Source organism: Pleurodeles waltl, chromosome 4_1 (genome assembly GCF_031143425.1).
Source record: "Pleurodeles waltl isolate 20211129_DDA chromosome 4_1, aPleWal1.hap1.20221129, whole genome shotgun sequence".
In the NCBI taxonomy this organism is placed as follows: Eukaryota; Metazoa; Chordata; class Amphibia; order Caudata; family Salamandridae; genus Pleurodeles; species Pleurodeles waltl.
Genome location: NC_090442.1, coordinates 462180351 through 462205746, shown reverse-complemented (window position 1 = coordinate 462205746; position 25396 = coordinate 462180351). Strand labels below are relative to the sequence as shown.

The window sequence follows — 25396 nt, the reverse complement described above, 5'->3', positions numbered from 1 at the left end:
CGGGACTTTTTCTTCTGCCTCAAGCATTTGCTGCGAGCAAATTACATATGGGACAGATGGAGGAAGGGAAAAACGAAAAAGCGCCAGAAAGGGAGAAAGTAGAAAGCTACAAGAGTGATCTGAAGGGGCAGGGAGTGTCTTTACATGGATTGAAGAGGCCCGAGATTGCTTCAGGATTACGCCGCCTCAGTATTCCGTGTTCCCATATTTAATTGCAGCAGCTGCGTGTTTAAGAGGAGGGCTCTGGCCCTTTTTTATTTACAAATTAACCACTGGGTATATACCAGTGTTGAGACGTTTTTAATTAAAGAGACACCATAGACTCATTTTGAAAATGCTTTAATAAGGAAGTGTTGACAACACTGCTTTGCAAAATGTAAAGGTACTATACAAATTCTTAATACAAAAAGAATAAATTAAGAACAGAATTCTTTTTTAAAATTCTGCAACGTTTTCTACAACATACATTTTGTCATTGAATACAGATGAACAGAATCCAGTAAAATCATTTTGACATGCTCTACAGTCAGTTTTAGGAGCAACCTAACCCATTATTTTAAACTAGAATCCATTGTACACAACTTTTAATAAAACTATTGACATTAACATATGTAAAACTTTACACCTAGTTAACTAAGCAGTAATTGTTCATCTGATAGCACCTGAATGGGGTTTACTATTTCCAAAACTAAAATGAATACAGAGCAAAAACTAACCCTAACTGCTGGGACATTTGCAACACTGGTCTGCATAATGCCGGTGGGGACTGAAACAAAGAATCCTGCTTCCCACTTCCCCGCAGTATGTGCAGGCCTCAAAACAATACTCCCTGCAATGGTGGCCTTGTCAAAGACCAGGAGGGTCTACAAATCATAAAAAAATAAAACATGGTTTCTCAAGTGCTTGTTTACAATATCTATATTATACCCCACCACATCATACTGCAGCATGTTAATCTCAGACGATTAACATTGTATCTACAACTTTGTATAACTGAATTCAGCTAAACAGTAAAACCTGTTTTACTTAATCTCTGTCTTTACTACCAGACCGGCTCACACTTGCAGTTATTGCAAAATGAAGCAACAGTTTCTTTAAAAAAAATGATAGGAAATGAAGAAATAAAAGTGAGAAATGTTGTTGTTCTCTTAAATAATTTTTAACAGAAACCTACAACTGAAAAAATGCTCATGTACAAGTTCACCAACATGTACTTTGTGTCAACCTCTGTGGACAAATGTCTTTAGAAGTGGTGATGTGTGAGAGTAGAGTTCTCACCCTCCTGGTTTAGTCCAGTGTCTGATGGACCACCTACGAAGTTTACCTTTTTCAGTAATGCTCAACTACGCCTTCTGTTTGAGCCCCCTCTAGCAGCCCCCCCAAGCCTTCCTTTTCAAACAGAGAACAACAGCATGCTCTGCTTGCAGGAGTGGGGCACTCCCCTTCCCAGGAGCTAAGGCAGCCAGATCCCAATAAACAGCCTTTCACATGCTGCCATCATAGGCTCATCTAGTTTTGTGCACCAGTTTTTTTTTAAAAAACGTATTTGAAGCCTTCCAAGTTTGGCAACTGATGAGGTACGTACAAAGCATTTCACACATTATTAGTGTGCTTAAACACATTAATGCTCATTATTCCCTCCTTTCTTTTGGTACTCGAATGGAGATTTCTGTGGATCACAGATGCAGCGGCTTGTTGTAGTTCAGCTTGGACACACCAGAAAAGACTTCTCCTAACAGTGCTGGCTGGGTCTCTGGAACAACAATGTCTGTTGCAATAGGGTGCTGAGAGAAGCCCTTTGCTACACGCGTGCTCTAAAGAATAATCCTGTCATAGACTGATGCTAATGTAGCCTTACAACCACCCTAGATAACTGATGTGCTTTCATTTGATTTTATGTACACTTTGTGAGTAAATATGGTACCAATTTCTGGTTGTTTGATACAACAGTACAGCGTTTGGCATTTTATTTTTTGTTTTCACATATTGCAAGTACAAAAAAAATCTGTGTGTATTGGGGCTTCACTTGTACCAGCCAGTCGAGCTACGACTTGTACCTGCTTAAATCCTACCCTTGCACACCATCTTCTGGCCACGTGTCCTGTTCAACAGTGAATTTCCGTTCATGATTTTCGGCCAGAGCCCGAGAGACATCTCCTTCCCATTACACTGGGAACAATGTCACTAACTCACAGTAAAAACAGAAACAATTGAAACTTCCAGACAGTAGGGTGTCCATAAACATACAACTCAGAAGGACTTTAGTTGTAGCAGGCCACTGATGAAAACTATCATGTCTTCCTGTTCTTTGGTAGCAATAGAGAAGATGTTCCTCTGGCACAACTGTGGCTTCTTACTGTTATTCCGTCTCTTAAAAAAAAAATACTGCAGAGTGTGAAAAGAAATGAAACCTGTCAATGTCCGTGAGTAGTCCTCTGTTGGCCAAAGTTACGGATCAGTGGTCTTCTCTCTAGCCGCAGAACCTACAGTTGTGTTGAATACCATAACCGCTGGATATGAACATATGTATCTTTATTGATCCTCTTGCGAGGGCATGGGAGGCACACGGCAGTCAGCGGGAGTACTGATATTCACAAGTGATGGTATGCATAGAACCAGGGCTTGATAATGTCGTCTCAGCTCCGTCTCCAAATGAAAAGTGCCAAGAGCAGAAGCTGGTGCGAGGTGACAGTGCGTCTGGGTAAGGCAAATGAGAGGCAGTGAGGTGATCTCCGAATGGCATGGATGTGATCAATTTGAGGTCACGGTTCACACTAGAGTGCCGGGCTTGACTTTTTCCTGTCCATACCACTGGACATCAACTATTTCTGGATAGAGGGGGGAATCCATGAAACTGCTTTCACTGTAACTCCTAGAAGAGAAATTAGAGTTTGTATAAAGAAAATAAACTGTTTCAGTTCAGAACTACTTCACACCAAAAAAGCCTGTTTTTCGTTGACAGTAATCAAATGTTGGAAATGTTTTTCAGTCAAACCAATCAGTGGAATAATCGGAGAGATTGTTCATGACTGCATCTGGACCTGAACATTTTGGTAACTTGATTCAACATTTTATTTTTAACAAGGTGCATAGCCAAAATTAACTTAACTAGTCCCTGTGTCTAAACATGGGAAAGGATCACTTACAGAAGCACCATGGATCAAGGGTTAGCCAAAACACTCCGGCCCTGGGAGGAGCAGGTCTACACTGTGAATTGTGCTGGACAGCCAACAGCATCTACAGGCCTTCATACAACATATAACTAATTAAACAACAAATTAACAATGGCCAGAAAGAAAACAATTCTCCAAAAAAGCAGCCGTTGTCCTTTATGAAGAGTTGCAGACCAATCGAAAGCAGTTGACTGTATGTCAGTGGACACTGGTGACACTCACTGAAAACGTGCCTTTTGGTGCCAGAAGTTTGCTAGTGTGTAAAGTGAGTGAACATCATGCTCCACTCACCTCTAGCCAAGTACCAGCTCAGGAGTTTGGTAAGTAAAGACCATGCCTCATATTTCACAGAATTTTTAATACATAATAGGAAATGTTTCTGCAACGTTTCGCTCTTATTCTTTGAAAATAGCTTCTGTCATAAAGTAATAGAACAATCAAATTACTTTGAACCCATTAATGCACAGAGGGCCAGTGTGCTAAGTGCACGCTGGACTGTACGGTTCTCTGGCACTGTCACAGCAGAAACATCTATAAAGTGGTTGAGCTTTTAAAGACTAGCCCATTCATTCACATCTTCACTAAGACTATTGAAAATAAACATGCAGATCCGGTAAAGGGTGAATTAAAGTGAGGAAGTCAGTAAAGACAAAGATGGGCAGAAATTCTACTGCCACAATAGTCATGCTACCAGCCAGTGGAAGGTGACGCAGTCTGTCAGTGACCTGATAAGGGCCTACTCAACAATACAACAAACAGAATGAAAAGGGATCATACATAACCTTCTCCTGATTTCAATGCCCTGTCCTTAAATAATTAATCTAATATGAATCTAGATCTGTGAACATCTCCCCCTAAGAGATCTCAAATACAGTTAAATTCAACTTGCTCCCTAAGGAGTGTTTTACTGATGTGAGTAAAATGTCCCTTGCAAACCAGGCGAGAGAACCCATGAATGCCCCTACTGCAAGCTGTAATGATGATTGCCTCTCTGAGGTTGATTGACTCAGGGAAGATAATGATATACTCTCTCTGGTGGAAATCTGAAAGCGATTGTATATTCATCTCCCAACCTAGCTAGAGAACAGCTTGGCAGGCAGCAAGATAGATGTACGGATATGGGTGGACAGGTAAATCAGAGTAAGAATTACTTAATATATACATCAACTCCGGGGTAGAGTTAATGGAATGCAGTTCTATCTCCTTTCTTGGAATATTGCAGAAATCAGATCTAAGGTGATTGACCCAGAATGGGGAACTTTCATTGATACATTTCACATCTGTTTTCCAAGAAACCTTACAACAGATGTTTAGGGCGGGCTTCATAAATGTTAGTACAGAAGCTAGACCTCCAAGTGCAGGCCATCCGTTAGGAGGCCCAATAATATGGATTTAAGACTGCCTTAGTATGCAACATAGGAAGGTTAAATCTTAACACCATTGATAGCTTGGGTCTTGATATCAATTCCTTAAAAGGGTAGTAAGACTGCTCAATTTGTATAATCGTCCTTCTAGCCCAGCCTATAACTTGGAAATCCTATTAGCCCTAGCAGATTTTCTGATAAATTCTAATACTGGGACAGTCTTGTTATAGCTGGGGACTTCAACACGACGTTCGAACCGTTCGATTTTATTCAAAATCTTACGCAAGAGAAAGACGAGGAAAGGAGTATTTGCAGGTTGTTGAATCACCCTTTAATGAAAAGTTCTAAGGTAGCCTTGCTGATAGCATTCATTTAATTAAATTACAGATTACACGCATGTAATGGGGGCACGATATCAGACAGAAATGCTAATTATGCATCCAAAAGGGCATGCTCTAGAAGCAGAATAGATTATATATTGACAGACGTAAATCTTTGGCCCAACTGCACGTTGGGCCAAAGATTGGTTGTCATTGACAAAAGCTGACAGTGACCATATTGCACTGGCCCTTGAGCTGAAGAATATTCCATACCTACCAAATAATTACAATCTGAACATGCCTGGTCCAACTATTATATCCAATAATGATGGGAGAAGATTAAAATGGTCTATTATACACTCAGACAAGGGAATCCTCACTTCTGTATACACTGAAGTTTCTTCCTCCTTACGTTTACTTGGTAGCCAAGTACACACTTGAGTCAAGATATTTTGCACATATTTTACAACTTTCTTACTTCTGTTAACAAACATTTTTATAGAACATCTAAGCCTAAAATTCTCAGACTGGAAGGGGCAGGGTGGTTTCATAAGGATTGTATGGTAGCCAAACGCAAACTGATGTCCGCCGTAAATGGCTTCGGTAGAGCTGCCATACGTGAAGGGAGGAAATTATACAATAGAGTCCAGGCACATGCTAAGAAGAGCCGGGAGGAGGAAGATTGGTGAGAACTGGCAACAGTGGCTGCACTAAAAGACAGTCGGTTTTTTTGGCAATTGCTTGCTAAAGGGGTACCAGTCACTGCAATGAAATATGACTTCTATATACAACCACACACCTGGGAACAGCATTTTACTAAGCTCTACTCCATTGAAGAGTTAGAAGGAAGATCTGATCCCAGTAGGGAGGAGGGTCAGATTGAAGTCCAGAATTGGGGTAGCAAGCTGTCTGTATCTTTTTCAATGATGGATTCAACAACTGCTATAGAATGTATGAAAAAAGGGAAAACGCCAGGATTATATATTGAATGTATAGGTATTTCTAGAGGGGTCCAACAAGGGTAAATTTTAGCCCCAACTTTGTTTACATTATATATGAATGGGCTAATAGACATCCTCTATGATTGTAAAGGCAAGCCCCTCCAAATTAGCAGCCCAACAAAATACCTGCCCTCCTATTCACCGATGACACACTGTTAATACCTAAAACAAGGATGGGGTTAAAGTTTCTTGAACCAGTTCTCAGGCGCCTGTGATAAATTTGGATTTGGAATTAATGTCCTTAACACCAAATTCATGACCTTCCAGCCTCATAAAACATTTAGAGGGAAAATTAGCCTTTTATTTAGGAATCTGGAACAGGTTAAAGATTTTGATTATCTGGGTCTAAGGTTGGCCAGCAATCTCACATGGTCTGTCCAGATGCTGAAAAGCCAGATGACTTTGCAACAGGTTTGGACGGCAATTGTTAAAAAACTGAACAAATCTAACTACCGCCAATATCTCCTGCTCCAGAATTCTATTATGCTAGGGGCCTTGGTGCAGCCTTATGTATGGGGTAGAAATAGGGGGATTCAATCAGACCAAAGGGTTGGATGCAGTAGAGAACAGGTTTATTAGATTGCTATGGAACATACCACATAGTATCCCTCTTATTCCACTACACCTAAATGTAGGACTGAAAAAATGTAATGTATCTTGCTGCACTTAAACCCTTAGTCTACAGGGTTAAGCTTTTGATGGGGAAGTCTCAGATCCCATTAAAACAGCCAGTTGCTGATGTTTAAAGGATTTAGATAAAATGGGACAAATTCCCTGGTTCAAGCATGTTAAGACATGGTTATACAAAATAGGCCTGTGTGAAGGTTGGGACCACCCGGAAAATTTGATCAAAGGAATGGTACCCAAACTAAAGTGTAGATACTGGGATTACACTCAGAGAATTTGGCTGCTTTCATTTGCATATGGCATGTCACTTTACTGATATTAAATCCACAGTGGTTCTTGAAAAATTCAAGGATTGGATAGAACCTGCATTGGCAAGAACTGTTTTTCTCAAATTCAGATATAGGATTCTACTGGTAAATGCAGTTAAAAGCAAATGGTGGGTGAGCACTGCATCATCATCATCTTGCCCAGCTTGCAAATTTAGCACTGAAACTGTGGAGCACTTTTTGTTTTTTTGCTCTGCTTATGTGAAAACTAGGAGAAGGGTCATCCTAGTTTGTCAGCTGCTCTCTATAACAAGTCTCACAATGCTATGTATACATTAAGTTCTGAAAACACTGAGCGGGTGGTGTTCTCAGTGTCAAGGTACTTGCTGTATGCTTGGTGAATCAGATTTAAGATATTAGGCGTTCATGGACATCCCTAGGATAACAGCTGACACTAAGCATATGCACATTACTGTAGGATGGCTTTCAAATAAGACGATGAAGGCTCCTAGATACTGTTGTGACAGTTGATGATCTTAAGCATCTGCTCTTTAAGGATGGGAGTCTTAAACTGTTCTGATGTTGTATTTTAAATGTTATGACGTATTTCTTATATCTTTTATTTCTGATGGTTTATGTGAAATTGTGTTTCATGCTCACATATTAGTTGAATAAATACTACAGCTACTACTTAATTCATATTACAAGAATAGCGGCCCCTACGCAAACAATTAATAGTCACCAATACACTGGGGATATTAATATAGCTCAGGAAGCATTAACATTTTTCTTTTTATTGGAACGTGAAATATTAAAGTAAGGGAAGTATCCTTACAGGGGCACTCATATTCAAGTACTAAACATAATACAGGCAACCAAAGAGTGACAAAAACATCAAATATGGTCATCATTTTCTTAAGCACACACTGCAAATAATAACCACTTACATATACACTAGGGTCAGAGTGCTTTTGTTGATGATGTTTCGGTCCATATAAATGCAAGGATCATCATCAGGACGACATAACAGCTGCCTAGAGCCACCTAACTAGACCACAGAGAATCGGTTAAGTGGTAACCAACAGTACATCCCAATTTCTGAGTGCCAAAATGAGTGAAGCCCAGGCCATGGTAAATCTATTCAATTTTGCCAATTCACTTATGATGTTGGTAGTAGGCTCTGTGAAGCAATTGCACTCAAAATCAAATCCGGTATTCTCAAGACTTACGTTATCCATGAAATGTGTGAACTTTTACACTGCGATAAGCCCAATCAAAATACTCCGTGAGCACAGTTCACTTACGAATCAGCCTATGACCGCATAGGGACTGAAGCGATGGCTGCGACTGCAATCAGAGACTCGAGCAGGGACACGCTTGGGTGGGTAAATATTGCCACGCCATAGACCAGGAATAAAAACCTGTCAGAAGTCACGCTGTGCCACTGATGGTTTTAGCATCCTTACTTTCCACTTCCACTTTGAAAAGTGCAAAGTGTGACTATATCTGTTTGATGTTTTTGTCACTCTTTGTTTGCCTGTAAAATGTTTTGTACTTGTCTATGTGCGCCCCTGTAAAAGTATTTCCCTTACTTTAATATTTCACATTCTAATAAAAACAAAAATGCTTTAAGGGTGTTAACATAATGCCTTATTTCCTGGGTTATATTTAAATCCTCAGTGTATTGGTGACTATTAATTGTTTACTTAGGGACCCCTACTCCTTGCAATATACTACTACCCAAGGTCCCAATTGTCTTTGGGTTCCCTTGTTCTTGAGAACTACCTAATTAATATGGCTGAATACGCTCCAGAAGTGTGCATGTTTATTTATTCTCGGTGATAAGGGAGGAACTCCAATCTACTGACCTTTCTAATTCCTTATTACCCGGGGTTTGTGGTAAGTACCTCCTACAGCGAGTCTGCCATGCCGAAATGAGGCATAACATGCAAAGACTGTGCTGACCACACTGCTTTCTAGATGTTAGCCTCTTTTCCGTCCCTTTTCCCCAACAGATATTTCATGTTTTCCTTAGTGAAATCTTTTAGGGGAAAATTGCAGGGTGTGCTGTAATAACCAATGTAGTATTTACCTCACTCAGAGGGAAATACCCCTTGCGTAAACTGTAACATCAGAATTCCGATCCCTGAGCAAATTCCCATTTGCACATGCATCGCCACTTTCCCAACTGCTCATAACCAGCGCCCTCGATATCTAAATGTTGGCAGATCAGAGGCACGCGAGGAGACATCTCTGCCTAGGATAACACAATATGTTCGAGTTGGTAAATCAAGATTTCAATATTTTAGTTCAATTTCAATGTTGAAAGCTTAGCCAGTTATCCCCTCATATGTTACTGTTAGTGGCTTCAAAGTATAAAAACAAACAAAAATAATGAAATAAATTCCACCTGGCAGTTAATTCCTGCGGGATTACTGGGCAAAATTAAAATAAGATTGTGTTCTTTCTACGTCACACAGCCAGAACTGACTAATTAAAAAACAGATTATAACATTCAAAAACACAAACTGCAAGCAATAATAAGTGAAACAGCAAGAAAGGCCCCTTACCATACCGTACCTCTAATCATCAATACTTTGGTGAGTAGGAGACTCATCCAAACTGGGTGAGCTTTCAGTTCCTTCTCTAAGCATCGGACAGCAGAGGAAAGAAAAGGAAAGGGGGAGAGTTAAACGCAAGACAGACAGAGGGGTGTTACAGCAGTTAGAGAGGAAGACAAGTCCTAGTTTTGAGACAAAGCAGTTAGTGACATACAAAGAGGCCTACAACTCCCAAATTGTGTCTTCACAAATTAAAAAAAAAAGATCTTGAAAGATTGGAAGTTGCACGTATTCGTTTAATAATGAAAACAGTGTTCTGGATGACAGCTTCCATGTTTGCATGCAATATGCACATGCAAAGCTGGCAAGGACCAAGCACAAACTGTGTGGCACAAGGAATATCAATTTGGCAAACATACATCACATTTAGCTTGGGAAACTTGGGTAAACAGAATCAAGATGTTATTGGAAACAAATCCCATTTAGCTCCTATACTGCTGACCCATGCATCTTATAATACTATGGGGGGCATTTTGAGTTTGGCGGATGGAAAAGGCCGTCAGCCAAACACCCGCTGTCAGGTTGCCGCCACTGCGGCCGCCTTCCCGCGGGCCCCATTACGAGTTACCCACTGGGTCAGCAGGCGGAAACAACGTTTCTGCCCACGGGCCCAGCGGGGAACACCTACAACATTGGCGCCAGCTCATAATTGAGCCAGCAGCAATGTTGCGGTGACTAGGGTGAACTTGCACTGGTCGCGCTGCTCACTGTCTGCATTGCAGAAAGTGAATTCTGAGACGGGTGCTGGCCATGTGGGCCCCCTGCACCCTGTCTTCGCCTGCCTTTACATGGTGGTGCTACTGCCATGTAAAAGCTGGCGGAGGGGGGGGGGCTTGTAATACACAGGGCGGTGCTGCATGCCGTGCTGCCCTGGTGGATTAGGACCACCAGCACCAACAGCCCCTCCTGTGGAGGGAAACTGGTGCTCCGACAGTGGCGCAACCGCCACAGTCATACTGCCACCAAAGCGGTCGAACCACCGCTTTGGCAGCGGTCAGACGGCACCTCTACCCCAGTGGTCTAAAGACTGCCAGGGTGGCAATGACCCCCTGTGTCTATAAGGAAAGTGATTGTAGGAAGTTGGCTCTGTATGTGCTATTTCAAAGTAAGGAATAGCATGCACAGAGTCCAAGGGTTCCCCTTAGAGGTAAAATAGTGGTAAAAATAGATAATACTAATGCTCTATTTTGTGGTAGTGTGGTCGAGCAGTAGGCTTATCCAAGGAGTAGTGTTAAGCATTTGTTGTACATACACATAGACAATAAATGAGGTACACACACTCAGAGACAAATCCAGCCAATAGGTTTTGTTATAGAAAAATATATTTTCTTAGTTTATTTTAAGAACCACAGGTTCAAATTTAACATGTAATATCTTGTTTGAAAGGTATTGCAGGTAAGTACATTAGGAACTTTGAATCATTTCAATTGCATGTATACTTTTCAAGTTATTCACAAATAGCTGTTTTAAAAGTGGACACAGTGCAATTTTCACAGTTCCTGGGGGAGGTAAGTTTTTGTTAGTTTTACCAGGTAAGTAAGACACTTACAGGGTTCAGTTCTTGGTCCAGGGTAGCCCACCGTTGGGGGTTCAGAGCATCCCCAAAGTCACCACACCAGCAGCTCAGGGCCGGTCAGGTGCAGAGTTCAAAGTGGTGCCCAAAACGCATAGGCTAGAATGGAGAGAAGGGGGTGCCCCGGTTCCGGTCTGCTTGCAGGTAAGTACCCGCGTCTTCGGAGGGCAGACCAGGGGGGTTTTGTAGGGCACCGGGGGGGACACAAGCCCACACAGAAATTTCACCCTCAGCAGCGCGGGGGCGGCCGGGTGCAGTGTAGAAACAAGCGTCGGGTTTGCAATGTTAGTCTATGAGAGATCAACGGATCTCTTCAGCGCTGCAGGCAGGCAAGGGGGGGCTTCCTCGGGGAAACCTCCACTTGGGCAAGGGAAAGGGACTCCTGGGGGTCACTTCTCCAGTGAAAGTCCGGTCCTTCAGGTCCTGGGGGCTGCGGGTGCAGGGTCGTTTCCAGGCGTCGGGACTTAGGTTTCAGAGAGTCGCGGTCAGGGGAAGCCTCGGGATTCCCTCTGCAGGCGGCGCTGTGGGGGCTCAGGGGGGACAGGTTTTGGTACTCACAGTCGGAGAGTAGTCCGGGGGTCCTCCCTGAGGTGTTGGTTCTCCACCAGCCGAGTCGGGGTCGCCGGGTGCAGTGTTGCAAGTCTCACGCTTCTTGCGGGGAGTTGCAGGGTTCTTTAAAGCTGCTTCTTGAAACAAAGTTGCAGTCTTTTTGGAGCAGGTCCGCTGTCCTCGGGAGTTTCTTGTCGTCGTCGAAGCAGGGCAGTCCTCAGAGGATTCAGAGGTCGCTGGTCCCTTTGGAAGGCGTCGCTGGAGCAGAGTTCTTTGGAAGGCAGGAGACAGGCCGGTGAGTTTCTGGAGCCAAGGCAGTTGTTGTCTTCTGGTCTTCCTCTGCAGGGGTTTTCAGCTAGGCAGTCCTTCTTCTTGTTGTTGCAGGAATCTGATTTTCTAGGGTTCAGGGTAGCCCTTAAATACTAAATTTAAGGGCGTGTTTAGGTCTGGGGGGTTAGTAGCCAATGGCTACTAGCCCTGAGGATGGGTACACCCTCTTTGTGCCTCCTCCCAAGGGGAGAGGGTCACAATCCTAACCCTATTGGGGGAATCCTCCATCTGCAAGATGGAGGATTTCTAAAAGTTAGAGTCACCTCAGCTCAGGACACCTTAGGGGCTGTCCTGACTGGCCAGTGACTCCTCCTTGTTGCTTTCTTTGTTCCCTCCAGCCTTGCCGCCAAAAGTGGGGGCCGTGGCCGGAGGGGGCGGGCAACTCCAGCAAGCTGGAGTGCCCTGCTGGGCTGTGACAAAGGGGTGAGCCTTTGAGGCTCACCGCCAGGTGTCACAGCTCCTGCCGGGGGGAGGTGTTAGCATCTCCACCCAGTGCAGGCTTTGTTACTGGCCTCAGAGTGACAAAGGCACTCTCCCCATGGGGCCAGCAACATGTCTCTAGTGTGGCAGGCTGCTGGAACTAGTCAGCCTACACAGACAGTCGGTTAAGTTTCAGGGGGCACCTCTAAGGTGCCCTCTGTGGTGTATTTTACAATAAAATGTACACTGGCATCAGTGTGCATTTATTGTGCTGAGAAGTTTGATACCAAACTTCCCAGTTTTCAGTGTAGCCATTATGGTGCTGTGGAGTTCGTGTAAAACAGACTCCCAGACCATATACTCTTATGGCTACCCTGCACTTACAAGGTCTAAGGTTTTGCTTAGACACTGTAGGGGCACAGTGCTCATGCACTGGTACCCTCACCTATGGTATAGTGCACCCTGCCTTAGGGCTGTAAGGCCTGCTAGAGGGGTGTCTTACCTATACTGCATAGGCAGTGAGAGGCTGGCATGGCACCCTGAGGGGAGTGCCATGTCGACTTACTCATTTTGTTCTCACTAGCACACACAGGCTTGTAAGCAGTGTGTCTGTGCTGAGTGAGGGGTCTCTAGGGTGGCATAATACATGCTGCAGCCCTTAGAGACCTTCCCTGGCATCAGGGCCCTTGGTACCAGAGGTACCAGTTACAAGGGACTTATCTGGATGCCAGGGTGTGCCAATTGTGGAAACAATGGTACATTTTAGGTGAAAGAACACTGGTGCTGGGGCCTGGTTAGCAGGGTCCCAGCACACTTCTCAGTCAAGTCAGCATCAGTATCAGGCAAAAAGTGGGGGGTAAGTGCAACAGGGAGCCATTTCTTTACACAAGCCCCCCCCCAGCCCACAGGCCAGGAGACTCAGCCAAAGCTGGGAGAGTCTTCCTAGTCTGCCAGGCGAGGAAGAGTAGAGGAAATAGGCTGGTTTGTTGCAGGGCCTACTCTGCCTTACATCCTCCTGTTCAGGTCATTCCCTCCGGGGAACTGACCCACTTCCACAGTGATAGGACCTAGTCTGAACTGCCTTTTGTCTGTGCTTTTTATGTCTTCACCTATTCTCTCTATTTTGGGGTTAGAGGTATCCACCTCTGCTAATCTTATCTTAGCCAGGGTCACCCCTAGCTTACCCAAAGAGGTTACCCAGAGCTGGAGTAACCCCACCATGACCAACAGGGTCAGGGGGCCTAACTTGTTATTTGGCATGGGGTCAGACCACCATGCCAAGGATAGTGCAGCCATAAAGGCTAACACCCAGCAGAGGCCACTGACAGCTGTCAGTGCCCAGAACCACACCTTTAGCTCTTCACCTACAAGGGAAGGGGCTAAGTTACAGGCTTCTTTGGGTTCAGGGTGCCTGTCTGCTGTATTAGAGTGGGGGGTTACCACATCTTGTAGTAAACACCCTTCTTCCACTCTTTCTTCTGTTAGCTGAGGAGCCACCCACTCAGGCTTAACAGTTGCCTGACTAGCCAGGACTTCTTGTGGGTCAGGTTGGACTTTATCAGAGCCACTTTTGGAGTTCTCCTCTACTGGAGCAAAATCTCCTTGGCTTGCTGGAACCTTGGCTAAAGGTTGTCCACCTTTCCTACTCTGTTTCCTTTTCTTTTTCTTCTGGGGCCTACTTGCATTTACTGCAGAGGCAGGCACTCCAGAATCCTTGGGAGAGGACTGGCCCTGGACCAGTTCTTCTCTTAGGCTCTGACTAACCTCTGGGTAGTCATTTCCAAGGAGACAATCAAGGGGGAGGTCTGTACTGACTACCACCCTTCTCCAGCTAAAAGTTCCACCCACTTCTATGGGCACAAAAGCCACAGGCCTATTAGTGACCCTGTCTGGGCTAACTCTTACTCTGGCCATCTCACCTGGGATGTACTGGTTTGAGAACACCAGCCTGTCATGCACAATAGTGTGACTGGCACAAGTGTCTCTCAGGGCAGTGGCTGGGATTCCATTCACCTGTAGGTGGTGGAAGTGTCTACTTCCCTCTGGAATCTCCAACTCACCTGTTGGGCCCTTTTTCCAGTTGAAGGCTATGAAGACCTCCTCATCTGAGGAGTCATCCCCAATGGCTACACTGGTCACCCCTGGAGTTTTGCTAGAGGGTTTGTTTTTGGGACAAGAAGTGTCCTTGGTGTGGTGCCCTGTCTGTTTACAGTTATGGCACCATGCCTTAGTGGCATCCCAGCTCTTACCCTGGTACCCACCTTTGTTTTGGGTTGTGTCTCTGGGCCCACCCACCTGGTCTGGTTTTTGGGGGCCTACAGGGGACTCTTTTTCTTTGTTTCTAGTGTCACCCACTTTCTCCTGGGGAGGCTTTGTAACCCCTTTCTTTTGGTCACCCCCAGTGGAAGTTTTGGTTACCCTAGTCTTGACCCAGTGGTCTGCCTTCTTTCCCAATTCTTGGGGAGAAATTGGACCTAGGTCTACCAGATACTGATGCAACTTTTCATTGAAGCAGTTACTTAAAATGTGTTCTTTCATAAACAAATTATAAAGCCCAACATAGTCATACACTTAATTTCCAGTTACCCAACCATCCAGTGTTTTCACTGAGTAGTCAACATAATCAACCCAGGTCTGGCTCGAGGATTTTTGAGCCCCCCTGAATCTAATTCTATACTCCTCAGTGGAGAATCCAAAGCCCTCAATCAGGGTACCCTTCATGAGGTCATAAGATTCTGCATCTTTTCCAGAGAGTGTGAGGAGTCTATCCCTACACTTTCCTGTGAACATTTCCCAAAGGAGAGCACCCCAGTGAGATTTGTTCACTTTTCTGGTTACACAAGCCCTCTCAAAAGCTGTGAACCATTTGGTGATGTCATCACCATCTTCATATTTTGTTACAATCCCTTTGGGGATTTTCAACATGTCAGGAGAATCTCTGACCCTATTTATGTTGCTGCCACCATTGATGGGTCCTAGGCCCATCTCTTTTCTTTCCCTTTCTATGGCTAGGATCTGTCTTTCCAAAGCCAATCTTTTGGCCATCCTGGCTAACTGGATGTCCTCTTCACTGGAGTTATCCTCAGTGATTTCAGAGTTGTTGGTCCCTCCTGTGAGGGAACCAGCATCTCTGACTATTATTTGTGGAGTCAGGGCTTGAGAGGCCCTGCTCTCCCTAAATAGGACTGGTAGGGGGGAATTTTCCTCCAAGTCACTATCTTCATCCTCTGTGTTGCCATCCTCAGAGGGGTTGGCCTTTGCAAACTCTGCCAACAGCTCCTGGAGCTGTAGTTTGGAAGGTCTGGGGCCCATTGTTATTTTCTTTATTTTACAGAGTGACCTTAGCTCCCTCATCTTAAGATGGAGGTAAGGTGTGGTGTCGAGTTCCACCACATTCACATCTGTACTAGACATTATGCTTCTAAAAGTTGGAATACTTTTTAAGAAACTAAAACTAGTTCTAGAATCTAATTCAAACTTTTACAAACTTTTAAACTCTAAAAGAAATGCTAAACAGGATCTAACACAAGGCCCTAGCAGGTCTTTTAAGAATTTAGAACAATTTTCAAATTGCAAAAATCAATTTCTAATGACAATTTTGGAATTTGTCGTGTGATCAGGTATTGGCTGAGTAGTCCAGCAAATGCAAAGTCTTGTACCCCACCGCTGATCCACCAATGTAGGAAGTTGGCTCTGTATGTGCTATTTCAAAGTAAGGAATAGCATGCACAGAGTCCAAGGGTTCCCCTTAGAGGTAAAATAGTGGTAAAAATAGATAATACTAATGCTCTATTTTGTGGTAGTGTGGTCGAGCAGTAGGCTTATCCAAGGAGTAGTGTTAAGCATTTGTTGTACATACACATAGACAATAAATGAGGTACACACACTCAGAGACAAATCCAGCCAATAGGTTTTGTTATAGAAAAATATCTTTTCTTAGTTTATTTTAAGAACCACAGGTTCAAATTTAACATGTAATATCTTGTTTGAAAGGTATTGCAGGTAAGTACATTAGGAACTTTGAATCATTTCAATTGCATGTATACTTTTCAAGTTATTCACAAATAGCTGTTTTAAAAGTGGACACTTAGTGCAATTTTCACAGTTCCTGGGGGAGGTAAGTTTTTGTTAGTTTTACCAGGTAAGTAAGACACTTAAAGGGTTCAGTTCTTGGTCCAGGGTAGCCCACCGTTGGGGGTTCAGAGCATCCCCAAAGTCACCACACCAGCAGCTCAGGGCCGGTCAGGTGCAGAGTTCAAAGTGGTGCCCAAAACGCATAGGCTAGAATGGAGAGAAGGGGGTGCCCCGGTTCCGGTCTGCTTGCAGGTAAGTACCCGCGTCTTCGGAGGGCAGACCAGGGGGGTTTTGTAGGGCACCGGGGGGGACACAAGCCCACACAGAAATTTCACCCTCAGCAGCGCGGGGGCGGCCGGGTGCAGTGTAGAAACAAGCGTCGGGTTTGCAATGTTAGTCTATGAGAGATCAACGGATCTCTTCAGCGCTGCAGGCAGGCAAGGGGGGGCTTCCTCGGGGAAACCTCCACTTGGGCAAGGGAGAGGGACTCCTGGGGGTCACTTCTCCAGTGAAAGTCCGGTCCTTCAGGTCCTGGGGGCTGCGGGTGCAGGGTCTTTTCCAGGCGTCGGGACTTAGGTTTCAGAGAGTCGCGGTCAGGGGAAGCCTCGGGATTCCCTCTGCAGGCGGCGCTGTGGGGGCTCAGGGGGGACAGGTTTTGGTACTCACAGTCGGAGAGTAGTCCGGGGGTCCTCCCTGAGGTGTTGGTTCTCCACCAGCCGAGTCGGGGTCGCCGGGTGCAGTGTTGCAAGTCTCACGCTTCTTGCGGGGAGTTGCAGGGTTCTTTAAAGCTGCTTCTTGAAACAAAGTTGCAGTCTTTTTGGAGCAGGTCCGCTGTCCTCTGGAGTTTCTTGTCGTCGTCGAAGCAGGGCAGTCCTCAGAGGATTCAGAGGTCGCTGGTCCCTTTGGAAGGCGTCGCTGGAGCAGAGTTCTTTGGAAGGCAGGAGACAGGCCGGTGAGTTTCTGGAGCCAAGGCAGTTGTTGTCTTCTGGTCTTCCTCTGCAGGGGTTTTCAGCTAGGCAGTCCTTCTTCTTGTTGTTGCAGGAATCTGATTTTCTAGGGTTCATGGTAGCCCTTAAATACTAAATTTAAGGGCGTGTTTAGGTCTGGGGGGTTAGTAGCCAATGGCTACTAGCCCTGAGGATGGGTACACCCTCTTTGTGCCTCCTCCCAAGGGGAGGGGGTCACAATCCTAACCCTATTGGGGGAATCCTCCATCTGCAAGATGGAGGATTTCTAAAAGTTAGAGTCACCTCAGCTCAGGACACCTTAGGGGCTGTCCTGACTGGCCAGTGACTCCTCCTTGTTGCTTTCTTTGTTCCCTCCAGCCTTGCCGCCAAAAGTGGGGGCCGTGGCCGGAGGGGGCGGGCAACTCCAGCAAGCTGGAGTGCCCTGCTGGGCTGTGACAAAGGGGTGAGCCTTTGAGGCTCACCGCCAGGTGTCACAGCTCCTGCCGGGGGGAGGTGTTAGCATCTCCACCCAGTGCAGGCTTTGTTACTGGCCTCAGAGTGACAAAGGCACTCTCCCCATGGGGCCAGCAACATGTCTCTAGTGTGGCAGGCTGCTGGAACTAGTCAGCCTACACAGACAGTCGGTTAAGTTTCAGGGGGCACCTCTAAGGTGCCCTCTGTGGTGTATTTTACAATAAAATGTACACTGGCATCAGTGTGCATTTATTGTGCTGAGAAGTTTGATACCAAACTTCCCAGTTTTCAGTGTAGCCATTATGGTGCTGTGGAGTTCGTGTAAAACAGACTCCTAGACCATATACTCTTATGGCTACCCTGCACTTACAAGGTCTAAGGTTTTGCTTAGACACTGTAGGGGCACAGTGCTCATGCACTGGTACCCTCACCTATGGTATAGTGCACCCTGCCTTAGGGCTGTAAGGCCTGCTAGAGGGGGTGTCTTACCTATACTGCATAGGCAGTGAGAGGCTGGCATGGCACCCTGAGGGGAGTGCCATGTCGACTTACTCATTTTGTTCTCACTAGCACACACAGGCTTGTAAGCAGTGTGTCTGTGCTGAGTGAGGGGTCTCTAGGGTGGCATAATACATGCTGCAGCCCTTAGAGACCTTCCCTGGCATCAGGGCCCTTGGTACCAGAGGTACCAGTTACAAGGGACTTATCTGGATGCCAGGGTGTGCCAATTGTGGAAACAATGGTACATTTTAGGTGAAAGAACACTGGTGCTGGGGCCTGGTTAGCAGGGTCCCAGCACACTTCTCAGTCAAGTCAGCATCAGTATCAGGCAAAAAGTGGGGGGTAACTGCAACAGGGAGCCATTTCTTTACAGTGATGCTTTACTGTGGTAGGATAAAATATGTTTTTTTTCAAAATAAGAACAAATAAGAATACAATTTGCCTGGTGCAGTGTGAAAAAGGCACGAGCTGAGAGCACTAAATTATATCAAATGTTTCCTAATTTAACTGAGTCAGTGGCAAATAACTTGCTACTCCCCAGTTCTGCCACCCTTCAAAGTGCTTCCTTGCACCCTCTATAGCCAGGCCCTTTCTGGATACACAGTCATCAAGTAATTTGATTAGCAACCCATGTGGACACATGGTAGAGATCTTCAGATCTAGGAGTCTACAACAAAAAATATTGGCAGTTCACTACAGTCATCGCCTTTCCAATGCACATCACCTTGTCAAACTGCCATAATTTCTAAGCCACTTAGCTACCAACAACTTTTTAACTTTTCTCAAAGCATTTTAGTAGTGTTTAATTATGTGTGGGAGGAACGTGCTTTTTGATCAAATACTGTCAGACGTTTGGTCAGTCCTCTATGCCAACATGATAGAACTTGAAGTATTTATTCTATAGTTAAGGCACAAAAAACCTTCAGATAGCACTTTGTGTTGCTTTAATTCTTCGTAAACATTCATTGGGCCTTGACAACAGTTTATATGAGATGGCATACTGGTGTGTGTTTCATCTTCATCAGGGCCATTCACTGATATTTGCAGTGATCGCATAACATGGTATAAGTGTGAGACTGTCACAAGGGGATGGTTTGTGATTTAGTAATTTCGAAATCTGTAGTAACTCCTGTAAACTTCTCCCTGGGTGGAACAAACAAATCTTCTGTTTCAACGTAGATGGTCAATTACAACCAGCTCAGTGATGCATGATAGCACCATGGGAGGTATCAGGAAAATGGATAATCAATGCTGCATAAGTAGTGTTCCTAACTTAGGAATTAAGGGCCAATTCATAAAGATTTTTCTTCGAGCAGTTGTGACTTACTTATGGATTTCCAGATATAAGTCACACCAAATGCTTTGTGAATTGGCCTCTATACAAAGACGTTGCAGCCCCGTTTTAAAGAAAAACAAATGTATTTCTTAAGTGCCAATGTGAATAAGACAGGCACTTGCATTTCTAGGTTGAGAGAGGATTGGACTGAAGCAGACAGAGCACTGGATAAGTCGAGTCTGTTCAAAAGGCGTCTAGAAAAGCTGGGAAATGACAAAGTAGGGAAACTGAAAGGTGTGAACTGTCTGTGACCTGCCAGATATTGGCATGTTGCAACACATAAAACAGCTTGTATTATAAGGTTACAGTAATGGGTTCCTGATTCCTACCAATAGGTGCATATCAGCACTTCTAGTTTGAGAACCCTGTGCTGTACACTGTGAGAACTGCACCCTGCTTGAGCGACATGCTCTATGCACATCCAGACTCTTCCACAATCGTGAATTGCAAGGGCATGAAGATGAAGGATCACCGAGAAGCACCTATTTCTTGCTTCCAATCCCCACTGGAGCAATCAGTTTCCGGCTTTGTGCCTGGCTTGTTTGCTCTCTAAAGACTGGCTAGACAAGCAGGTATTGCAACTTAAGGTATGTGACTGGTGGGGGCAGCAACTGATCTGCGTTTGTATTTGCAAAGAGCGGCCTCTTAATGACAGGCTATTCTTACACATATACATGCCACCAGGAAGATACAGTTGTTACTAGAATACCCCTCATTGGTGAAATGGGTCCATCACCCGCATAGTATCATTACGCTAAAAGCCAACCGTGGCTGTAATTCAGGCGCAGGCTGGCATTACATTTGTCATCTGACCACGCACCACAACAATGCTAGAAATAATCAAGGCTACAAATTTCTGACCATCCTGTCTTGGGATGCGACCATGAAACCAGTAAAGTTATACACTTCCTTATTAATGGAGGCTTGCAGCTCGGTTTTCACTGTTGGAGAGACATGCCCGAATGGTTGCAACCTTACTAATGATTAAGTTGTTAGAAAAGCAGTCAAGACATTAGTACTGCCAGAGTGGGTGTATGATATTGCTAGGATATCTGTAGTCCTGTTTTGCAGCATTGTTTGGAAAAAATGCATCACAAGGATTCCCGCATTCCTGGGACCTATGGTGTCAAAATGCATGTCTGTGAAAAGATTAATTCTTGCTGAAAACAATGACATTTCTGGCTCATTGTAACTACAAGTGTTACGGAAAACTCCGGTGTTCGTAGTCACTTTCAGCTCCAGCATAAAGAAAAGGTTGATACTACTGAACCCACGACAGACTGGAGCAGTGCACTTAAGCAGAACCTTGAGGCACGCTACTAAGCTGATGCTCAGGCTCGACGGTTTGTCGTTTCTTGGCACTACTGCAGGCCTTGTGCTCTGATTCTCACGTCTGCCATTTCTCGCTGTTTCACTTCGACCTTACTGAACTCTGTTCCTTTACCTTGCATCACCTGCAGTTCATACCCAATATTGTGGCCTATGACCATTTCTATTAGAGGCAAATAAATCAAAACACTGTTTGTCCATGCAAGGTAGGAGGTACGTCCTCTTTTTGATGATTTTCAAACAATGTTTAACTTGGGTTCAAGTCACCGTCTGTGAATATACTATGAACTAAACCATAAAGTCAGGCCTTCAGGTGGGACCTTCTACAGTCTTATTTCACAGTGATTCATCCAAAGCAAGTAACACTCCCATCTCTCCTCAGCAATCTCTCCACTATGTGGTGAGCCTAAAATCCAAAACATTGCATTGTCAGGAACTGTCAATCCAGGTCTTAGGAATGTTACTCTGGCCCACCAATCACAGCGCTTATCAATGCTTCTGTTACCAACAGCACTACCCGCAGGGAACTCCCACATGCCACCATCAACCTTTTAAAGCAAACTTCCACTGATCCAGTGATCTCATTCCCGATAGGCAGCCAGCATTGCCTTGCACAAATTAACTCTTCAAACCTGAATTCCAGGTGCCACTGGAATAACAAGCAGTCATGCCTCTGGCCCTGCTGTGGAGCAGATATCACTCTCTGAGCCTAAATGAAGAGTTCATCACTGCAAGGACTGATGTCCTGGCCCAAGAATGGATTATAGTGCATCTGTAAGTGAGACTCAAGAAAACTGATCACTCAGGTCTTCTGAGGTCTATCTACAATGGCAGCAACCATAGCAAAGGGGCTCTTGTGGGTGGTCCTTCCTGGATTAAACTAACACTTGTCAGCTGCAGTCCCACAAGGAGCAGCTCTCAAAAAGCATATGCAATGGGCACGTCGGCCCTGCGGCCTAGATCCTGCTGTCACATAACAACGGTTATTGCATGTATGATCAACACACCCGCATCCATCAACAGTTCCACAGTGAGTCCGAGAATTAACACGAACACACTATCAGACTAGAACACTTCTGGCTCGTACTAAACATTTACAAGAATGGGGGCCTCGCATACTGGCATGCTGTGCCCAAAACATCTTCCATTTGGCACATACAATGCCCCACCTTCAGGCACTCTTTACCTCTGCACCTGGGACTTCATCCCAGCTCAGAGGGTTGAAAACCCAACATTTTTTAATCACTTCCTGCCTTTCTGCGTCCGGAGATTCCTCATGGAAAAGGCTCCCTTCCCAGACTCCCCTCCAATTTTACTCCCTGGAATTAATGTTCTGAAAGGGTTGTGGAGGGGTATGGCCTATTTACAAAAACCCACCTGTGAAGCTAAACTAAACCAATATTAACCCATTTCCAGGTGCTTGACCGAGCAGCACGCACAAGCATTTTATAATCGGAGACAGAACCACTTTCAAAGACAGCCCACACGTGGCCCCCAGCGTAGATTCTTTTTGCTGATAACGGCATTTAAGCAAGAACGGAAGCGCCTCTGACCACGATTCGGGGGCAACTTTCATTCCTCAAGATTGCAGCAATGCCGGACAACCAGCTTCCGGGCCTCCACCTGGTCCTTTGTTGCTTCAGCCCTGGTATCGCCGTAGATGATCCGCATACCGCAGAGGCCTGGGATGCAACGAAGAAAGGAAGACCTGTGGGGGAGCAGAGATAATCCCCGACACCGTGACTCACCCGGTCTGCCACGCCAGGATGTGGTGGGGACTGCTCGGCGGCGTCGCCCCCAGCTCACTGGTCGGTGTTGAACTCCTCGGGCTCTGAGGTAAGGCAGCTAAGAAACAAAGCAGGAGGGGGAAAGGTCAGACAACGAGTAACAAGGCCGAAGAATACATGCAATGCTCACTCACCAGGCCAGATGAAAGGCGCCTAGCTGTGATTAACAGGTTCCGTGAGCGAAGGCACCGCACTGACACACACAACAGGCACTGCTGTCAAAGCCCGATGGAATTCGCTATTTATTTTCCAGTTTAAATCTCGTGAGGCCTCCACCACCCAGACAGCCAAGTACACTTCAAAGGAAAATACTTTTAACGTGTGCACTTATATTTAGCGCAAAGGGCGTTTGCTGGGGCAGGGCCGAGCACGACCAAAAGAGGCGAATTGGCCCGATTAGGACAAAGCGCCATGAAACAACGCAGACCACCCGCGATTTAAGTAAAAGTCACCACAAACCGCTCGGCCAGATTTATATCCTTGTTTTGCAGACACGGAAGGGGTGAAAAGTCGAAAGCACGGGGAATGTGTTAATATTGGAGGTCAGTGTCTGGCAGTTTAAGAAACACAGTGAATCATTTGAGAGGCTTGTTTAGAATTGAGATTAACACAAAACCAGCGTGTGCAACAACATTTCTAATGTACAATCCCTCGCCCCTCCACTTCCCAGCTATTCCCCTCTCCCAACACCCACAGACTGTATTTGCGAATTAGGGCCCAGCACAGTATACTCAGTGGGAGGTCATCTTTTCCGCAGCCAAACACTCTATGAACTGCTTAACTGTTTCTGCGTGGTGCGGTCATTAACTTTACTTTATTAATACCTAATCAGATATTTTTTTCTCTTGAAGACGAGTCATGCTGAATACACAAGCATTGTTTGTTTACACTGACATATAAATTATCTCTGAAACTACTTAACGTGTCTCTTGAAGATTTTACACCCGTCTCCCCGCACTGATTTATATATTCATTCATGTAGGAGTTTTGATAGCGGGCAGAATAGCGACGGCGGGTAAAATGGCACACATTGACTGTGGATGGGAGGTTGAGCCCAATCGAATCGTTTCTAGAGCCTAACCTTCACTGACCCGTTCTGTAGGGAGCCCAGTTGAACAGTTTCCTAAACTGCTTCAGGTTTGGTTGGCCACCATATTTCATTTGTTGACAGATCGTTGGTTAGTGGTACTTGTTGGGAACAGTAGGGGTTCACAGTAATGCATACATACGTTAAAAAAAACAAAAAACAAAAAAAAAAACAGGGTCTTCGGACTTTAGCACACTAACGTGCCTGTAAAATCATCATCAGATGCAAGGTTGATAAAAAGTTATAACTCCCATAGGGGTATAGACCAATACAAAAATACTTTCTTCTAGGAGAGTGAAGAGCTTGGGAGATCTATTCATTGCTAGTGGTTTTGAGGAGAAAGGGACAAAAGCTAATTGTCCTACACCATGTGGAAGATGTTAAAGTCTGCCATTACTGCAATAGTTATAAATATTGGCAAACGTGTATATCTGACAGGAAGCACCACGGGAAACAAAATACTTTATCCATTGGAATTCACAATATCTTGTATGGAGAAGTATTAGGTTAGTCCACAGGCTTGCAACCATGCAAGGGGCGAAACACGTGTCAGCTGCTTAATGAAATATTCTGTATAAAGGAATTTACCAATGGATGACATTACTTTACTGTATTAAAAAATCACCACTTCAGCATTAATAACTTTTATTCTTTTTGTTTAACTAATGGGTGGACTAACCTAATACTTCTCCATAATGTCAAGCCTTCAATTTTGAGGAAAATTGGTCCTACCTCAATTGGTGACCCACCCTATAAAACAACCATGGGTATTACAAAACAGAAGGGCAGTGTTTGGACCATGTACCTTTTCTCAGCAATATCTAGTATAGCTATTAAAAAAAAACATTCAGTGACACAATTCACAAACGTAAGACCAGAAGGTAAGATCACATGTGTGAGATGAGAAATAATATTCTGTAGCTAGTGGCAGAATACGTATAACATCAGGAGGCAACCAAAGACATGGGGGGTTATTACAACTTTGGAGGAGGTGTTAATCCGTCCCAAAAGTGACGGTAAAGTGACGGATATACCACCAGCCGTATTATGAGTCCATTATATCCTATGGAACTCGTAATACGGCTGGTGGAATATCCGTCACTTTACTGTAACTTTTGGGACAGATTAACACCTCCTCCAAAGTTGTAATAACCCCCATAGTTCCTTAACTTTGATAATAGTCTTTCTGGTGGATACTCTAACTACAGATTCCTCACCTTGACAATACACCCAGGCACCAGACTGGATCTTGAAGATTCTTCTGCACAGCCTTTGCAAATCAGTAGGTGGCAGTGTACAGCTTTGCTTCAACTTCGCTTTGGAGGTCAGCGTGCTTACATCAGTTTATGGACATCTTCCATGCCATTGGGGACGGAGCCCAAAGACTAATTTGTTCGTGCCAGTGTGCAGATCTCCAATTTTGGATTTTTTAGATGAAAAAGAGTACATTACCCAGAAAGGGGAGTATGGTGCGAAATCTGTGGTTAGACAGAGTATCCACCAGAAAAAGCGCTTCTGAATGTAAGTAACTTTTTCTTCTGAGTGACACCTCCAACCAGAGATTCCTCACCTTTAGAATAGATACCAAAGTAGTACCTACCCGGTAGTGGGTCTGTA

General features: G+C 44.8%; 1 protein-coding gene across 13 annotated transcripts in view; it reads right to left on the bottom strand.

Moving 5' to 3' along the window:
- Nucleotides 1-323: 323 nt before the first annotated feature.
- FRMD4A (FERM domain containing 4A) overlaps nucleotides 324-25396 on the bottom strand; it is a 676100-nt gene continuing 651027 nt past the window's right edge. For 6 of the 13 annotated variants that reach the window (XM_069228739.1, XM_069228737.1, XM_069228734.1 and 3 more), the window contains exons 22-23: nucleotides 22654-22750; nucleotides 324-2872 (exon numbers count right to left, since the gene is read on the bottom strand). In XM_069228739.1, coding sequence (XP_069084840.1) covers nucleotides 2770-2872; nucleotides 22654-22750 — 200 coding nt within the window. In that variant the 3' untranslated portion in view covers nucleotides 324-2769. Of the gene's footprint in view, nucleotides 2873-9331; nucleotides 9398-22649; nucleotides 22751-25396 lie in introns of those variants that run through there. The other 7 variants (XM_069228743.1, XM_069228738.1, XM_069228736.1 and 4 more) reach the window with 3 other exon arrangements.